Here is a 7,507-nt window from a genome sequence, read left to right on the forward strand (position 1 = left end):
ACTTAAATAAATATTTTTTCATTAATACTTAGTTTATTTGTATATAATCAGTAATGGATGATATTAGGTTACTACTAGGACTGGCTGTTTTAATGTTAGCAGTAAACTAACTGTTTCAAAATCTTTTAGAGGATTCATATTATGGGGGTAGATAAAGTCTTGTATGCAACTATTGATAATTATTTATTAAAACACCTTATTACGCAACAGTTGCATAAATAACTATTACGCCACGATTCATCCGGCTCAGTAGCCAGGCGAACTGTTGATGACTTTGATTTTACTGTTGATTATACTTTTAAATTGATGCTCGAAATTATTTCAATGCTTGCATTTAATTACCTTATGTATAAGATATTTAAGCTCCTATGAAGATATATAAGAGGCGACGAGATGAGGAAATAAAACAAACAATACAAAACGTTTTATCTATCTCATTAATTATAAAATATAAATATATTTCACAAATTTTACTTAATAGCAGAAACATTAAAAAACACTTTATTCTTTTTTGTCGTTGATTTGACGAAGCACAGTGAAGAATGTATATGATGCCTTTAGAATCTGTAAAAGACATCTGATTTTAGAAAATATACAAACAGTAAAAAAAAATAAGTAGATACACATGTAAAATGTAAATGTAAATGATCTGTATTTCTGTCTTACTTTTAAATGTTGAATGTTATCTTCAAAAAGGCTTATGCATATTTACATTCAATGAATGCAAGCTTAAATATAATTCCATAGTATTATGTCCTATGGTATATTGCTATGGGGCAACGCTGCCGATATTAATACAATATTTGTGCTGCAGAAGAGGGCTATTCGCGCTATTTATAACCTAGGTCCTAAAGAATCATTGAGAGCAAAATTCAAAGAAATTAACATCTTGACTGTTGCTTCTCAATATATTCTTGATAATGTAATGTATGTTCATAGGCACATAAGTGAATTTGCCAGAAACTGTCATAACCGTAATGTTAACACCAGGAACAGACATAAGCTGATGATGCCTACTACTCGGCTAAGTCGAGTTAGTAAGTCTTTTGTGGGGCGATGTATATGCTTTTACAACAAGATCCCAGAAAATGTTCAAAACAAAAGTATTACGTTATTCAAAAGAATTGATAAAAAACGTTTGTGTGGTAAAGGTTACTATAACATAAATGACTTTCTTAATGATACCACAGATTGGGAATGGAGCGACCGCCCTCAGGCTATTAAATAATAAGTTTTATTGTACGATGTTACTTTGTAAATGTTACTTTAATTGTAAAACATATTTTTGATGAAAAAAAAAAGCCCGCCGAGTTTGCTGCGCCCATTCTTCTCAGGCCTGAGGCATTCACTTTGAAATGGGTGGCAGTTTTTTTTGACTTTCAATAAGTGATTTCACATCCTATTTTGAATAAAAATATTTGAATTTGAATGAAATTTACTTAATATATATAAAATTTAATTGCTTAATAGTGTCAATCACTGCGAAAGCATTGGCTCTACCGTACCGTACGCAGTGCTATCATAATAGCAGAGGGCTCTAGCATTAAGTCATAAGGAGCCAAATTCGTACCCAGCTCTCGATATATTCTCGCCAGTATTTGTCGGTGTAACACGTTGATTACACTCATAAATGAGGCGAGCGAGAAAGTGGTAAGGCCGGTGACGGTGAGCTTGGCGATGCGGCGACACCTCGTCATCATGATGAGCATAGAGCGACGTGTTCCCAGACTGCACGTGTACCACGGGAACTCGTACGCAGTTCTCGATTTATTCTTGAAAGTGTTTGTAAATGTAACACGTTGCTTACACTCATAAATGCGGCGAGCGAGAGAGTGGTAAGGCCGGCGGCGGTGAGCTTGGCGATGCGGCGACACCTCGTCATCATGATGAGCACGTAGCGACGTGTGCCCACACTGCACGTGTACCACGGGAACTCGTACGCAGCTCTCGATATATTCTTGACAGTATTTGTTAGTGTAACACGTTGCTTACACTCATAAATGAGGGAGCGAGAGAGTGGTTAAGCCGGCGGCGGTGAGTATGCGATGCGGCGACACCTTATGATGAGCACGGAGCGACGTGTGCCCACACTGCATGTGTACCACGGAAACTCGTACACAGGTATCGATATATTATTGACAATGTTTGTTAGTGTAACACGTTGCTTACACTCATAAATGAGGGAGCGAGAGAGTGGTTAAGCCGGCGGCGGTGAGTATGCGATGCGGCGACACCTTATGATGAGCACGGAGCGACGTGTGCCCACACTGCATGTGTACCACGGAAACTCGTACACAGGTATCGATATATTATTGACAATGTTTGTTAGTGTAACACGTTGCTTACACTCATAAATGAGGGAGCGAGAGAGTGGTTAAGCCGGCGGCGGTGAGTATGCGATGCGGCGACACCTTATGATGAGCACGGAGCGACGTGTGCCCACACTGCATGTGTACCACGGAAACTCGTACACAGGTATCGATATATTATTGACAATGTTTGTTAGTGTAACACGTTGCTTACACTCATAAATGAGGGAGCGAGAGAGTGGTTAAGCCGGCGGCGGTGAGTATGCGATGCGGCGACACCTTATGATGAGCACGGAGCGACGTGTGCCCACACTGCATGTGTACCACGGAAACTCGTACACAGGTATCGATATATTCTTGACAGTATTTGTTAGTGTAACACGTTGCTTACACTCATAAATGAGGCGAGTGAGAGAGTGGTAAAGCCAGCGGCGGTGAGCTTGGCGATGCGGCGACACCTCGTCATCATGATGAGCACGTAGCGACGTGTGCCCACACTGCACGTGTACCACGGGAACTCGTACGCAGCTCTCGATATATTCTCACTCTAGTACACAAAAATAATTCAAGTCATCGTTAAATAAATAGATTGGTGATGGTAATATGATAATAAAAATTAATCAATGTACACTTCTTGTCATAATCTGGGTAAAACATGTCCTCCGCGCGAATGAACACATACCATATAATACTGTGATAATGCTGACGTATAATTTATATTACAAGTTACATATGTTCTAACAATGTTAAATGTTGTAAGCCCAAAGAGATGAAGGTAACTAGGATGTGGAAGTGTCCCTTCAAGGAAGGATTAATAATCACTTCAAAATCAGCGTCAGAAACTACCATCCATTCGAAAAAGTATGCTTCAGACCTGAGAAAAACGGGCGCAAGAAGCTCAGCGTTTTTTTCATCCCATCTCTAACTCAGCAGGATCTCTGTAATGAGACCCCATCACCTATTATATCTAAATAGTATTGGGATTATTACGCATCTGATCTATTAAGCTTATTCCACTTATCCTCAGGTCTATATACAAGGCGCTGTCTGCACAATAAGCTTCTTTTTTATCGAAGAGATTACAAACGGGCGTACGGATCAACTGATGTTAAGTGATCACCGAGCTTTTTCTGAAGGTACCATGTATCGGAATCGTCCTGGAAACACCGCTAAACGAACTTATTCGTCAGTTTAGATGGACGTAGTTCCAGAAAAACGTTCCAAACCACAATCATGTCGAAATTGAGTTAAGAACACAAAACTGGTCACGTGATTCATATTAACGGACTCACAAAAAATGGCAGCCCTACTGTAACTCTTTAAATGACATCATGACTTAGTAGCCCAACCCACATGTATAGAATACACTAACATTTATTAAAATTTAAACACGAATTCCTTCAAATGTGATGTTTGAGGCTTGGAACGTTTTTCAGGAAATACGTCCTGGAAATACGTATTGTATGTGGAAAAAGGTTCCTCAAAAATCTCACATTGTGGAAGAACGCCACATCCAGATGATGGGGATCCTATACAAATTTGTGGCATGTCGTGCAAAGGTGGTATTAGGCGGATGGAATCAGGTCAGACAGCTCTTCGGAACACTCCCCGTGATAAGTGCGGTACATGAGCTAAAAGTATTTACGACATGGTACGTGTCTCATTTGAGCATCTATAATCATTAAGGTGTTAATATACGCCAGAGACCTTGCTCATAGGGCGAGGGCGTATGACCAGAGCTTAAGTTTAAAATAATAATTGATAAGTTAAAAAAAAATAAAGCCAACCGATGTATTTTTTTATGCATTTTTATAATTAAAAATTATGTTATATATGAGAAATATTGATTTGTTCCTCATTCGCCTCGCAATGTTTCGTCCCACACTTCTAAAAATTCTTTTTTCAACCTATATTTTATTCCTATTTCGTCTCGAAAATAAGAATAATGATTAATTTATTATTTAATTCTTGTTTACTCTTTTTGTTCTTTATTCGCCTCGGGTGTTATTCATATGTTTTACAACATGTTTTGTACGGACAGCGTACAAAATATTTTAATTAATCTTATTTTTGACAATGTATTAACTTTTTATTATTAACTCAACAAATGAGTACTCAAGACCAGGACCAGGAATCAATTAATGGCAATAGGAGCCTGTTTTAACCGTTAAATACATACCATATAATACTTTTGTGTATGTTTAAAATAACTAAATATACTAATTCAAATTTATATTACATAAATCGGTTTTAAACCTGAATATCTTAAAAAAAACGTGTACAATGTGTGCCCGCTAAATTTTTTTTACTTTTGTATATCGATCTATATTAGGATGATAATTTTAAATTGTTGATAGAATAGTTAATAGAACAAATTGTCTGTGATTCGAATTATGATCTACCGCTTTCACCACCTTCATCTTGATGCGTTGACTTCGGAATCAAGATAATTTTACAATGTACTTGGTTTATTATATGTTTGCCAAGTTTTATTGTTCTACTTTTGAAACAACCTGAGATAGCTGTGCTGCAATATGCGGGAACATATCCTGTAATAGGTTTATGAACTCTTTTCATGCCATCGTTTGGTCTCGGGTAAGCTATTGCTCTTATATATATTAAGAATATTGTTGTACTTCACATTTTTTTTTCTGGCTGTACTAAAGCAACATTTTTTGAAGTGACCCGAAATAGGAATTAAAATAAACGTCAGACGAAACAGAAACGTGGAACGAAACAGGAACGTCGAACGAAGCAGGAATGTGGAACTAAAACTCGGGGCAAAACAGGAACAAATCAAAATATTAACCGAAGGTCAATTTCTTTTTTAGTTACAACATGACGTAATTTGAAAAAAAAAAGTAAACCAACCAACAGGCGTATTATATTATACGCTATAGATTTAATTTTTAAGAACTGATAGTACCAATTAATGTAAATTTAGACAAATTTTAGAAATAGAGTGAATGTTCGGTATTCAAAGTAAATTCAGGCTTTAAGGAATAAGTTAAGGATTTACTTCAATAGAAAGCTCATTGCCCTCGTAGCAGTAGATATATATTTGTTCTATCATATTGAGCAGATAGCACGACATAGACAGCGCTCTGACCGATGCGGTGCTATTCTGAAACATCACAAAAAATTAAAAATAAAACACAAGTGCCGTTCATAATATAACGTATTGTTGTTTTTTGGATAAAATGATTCAAATTAAATTAAGATGTTATAATATTATAAACAACTCCTTTAAATAGAAGCAAAAAAATTTTTCTTTGTTTCCAGGAAACACCTAGATAAAACCCGTAAATCAAATACCTCGTTCATGAAAATTTCATATAACTCTCAAGTTGAGGTTTATCTACTTTACGATTTCTTTTTATGAAAATAAGGGACGAGACGAGCAGGACTGATGATAATTGTTATGCGCCGCCATTATAATGCATTGCCGCTCAGAATTCTTGAAAAACCTAAAAATTCTGAGTGGCACTATAATTGTGCTCGTCACCTTGGGTCATAAGTTGTTAAGTCTCATTTGCCCAGTCATTTCACTACCTACGGGCCGCGTAGACAAACCGACCGACCGAAAAACAAAAATGTTTACTCATTACTGTGTCACGGCAGAAATAGGCGCCGTTGTGGTTCCCATAATCTAGCCGACATCCTGTGCAAAGGAGCCTCCCACTGGTAGTTGATAGCCTGCTCAACCCCAATGTTAAACCCATATATTTACATGTATAATATTATTTGTAAAATAATATACTGTATCACATACATAATATTTACATGTTTAAATCATTAGGCTAAACATTTTAATATCAACATAAGAAATAAACTTAATAAGATAATTTTCCAAGATGCTGCTAAGTATATTTTGTATATATCAATTTTCCCACGTTGGCTGTATGGGTGTACCTTTGCCATTCCTTGAAAGAAAAATGAAAGCACTCACCATAGATAAGTATCTATACATTTCCCGCCCATTTAAACGGCAACTTGTGATATATGATTGTTTTATTTAAAATTACCTAGACGTAGAAAAATTATTGTATGCGACACGTTGTATAACTAACACAGGTCAAAAAACGCTCATGGCATCATTTAACCCACACCACTTTTGTTTTTTTTACCCTCATTATACAATTGCTACATAAAATACAATAATGTTGTACACTCCACTTATAGGCTACCACAACTTGCATAATGGTATGGGGACGTATTAATTATCTAAGAATTCTAAGATGGGTACTTATAACAGATAATCTTTGTTAACAAACAAGTGTATGATTGGTAATTTTATTACATTGATGACTTACAAATACAAGCTGGAAGGCGGTGACGCAGATGATGACGAGCGAGATGGTGAACTGCGCGAAGGTCGGCTCCGAGAAGCAGTCCTGCAGCAGCGCCACCGTCCACAGCACGTCCTGGTGTTCCCGCACACACTTACCTAGCTGACTTCTCACTCTCCGCTCTTGATTCTCATTCAGCCGCTAAATTAATATTCAAGTTAATTGTAATATTTAAGCACATTAAAAATGATTTAGATGAATAAAAAGTAATTCACGCTGAACTTAACTCCTTCCGTCTAATGAAGATTACTTAGATCATTTAAACCTATGTCTATATAGACTATGACAGCTTTGAAAACGTCAAAAAAAAAGACTTTAGAACTAACCTCTATTTTGAGCAATTCACGCACACTAACACAAAGTGTCATACAAATCGCGAGTGTAAGACGTAGCTTGTGACACACACTAAACTAATATACCTGGCCTGTTTTTTTCGGTTGTCCAACAGCAAGAACCTATTTAGACGTATAAATTATCTAAGCAACAAACATTTACTAAAACCATCTCCAAAACTTATGGTAGAAGTTTTATGCCGATCGTTCATTAATTTTCGCAGTAAAACGGCTCTATTTCTCAGTGGAGACAGATTTAATAATATATAGATTGTTTGTAAATCTTTTTTAAAAATGCTGTAAAAAGGGCCATCTATACGAAAATGGAAGTACTAAGTTGTTTGTATTTTATATGAGCTACAACGCTCGTAACATCTTGTAGTAGCTTTATGTGTAAAAACAGATGGCGCTGTAATACATTCAATTTTAGTTTATCATGATGAGAATGAGAGGGTGAAGATGAGTCTCATACTTTATTTTATTTCCCTCCATGGCCACGTTAATATTATTAGAAAAT

At 36.4% G+C, this 7,507-nt stretch overlaps 1 protein-coding gene across 1 annotated transcript; it reads right to left on the reverse strand.

Annotated features, from left to right (window-relative positions):
• Positions 1-501: 501 nt before the first annotated feature.
• LOC126972891 (odorant receptor 63a-like) lies at positions 502-7,027 on the reverse strand (the record flags this gene model as incomplete). The annotated part of the gene is made up of 5 exons (XM_050820004.1): positions 502-564; positions 2,701-2,856; positions 5,329-5,433; positions 6,623-6,756; positions 7,015-7,027. Coding segments are annotated over 5 exons (471 nt in total), but the record flags the coding sequence as incomplete, so codon positions are not given.
• Between the last annotated feature and the right edge of the window lie 480 nt (positions 7,028-7,507).

Source organism: Leptidea sinapis, chromosome 27 (genome assembly GCF_905404315.1).
Source record: "Leptidea sinapis chromosome 27, ilLepSina1.1, whole genome shotgun sequence".
In the NCBI taxonomy this organism is placed as follows: domain Eukaryota; kingdom Metazoa; phylum Arthropoda; class Insecta; order Lepidoptera; family Pieridae; genus Leptidea; species Leptidea sinapis.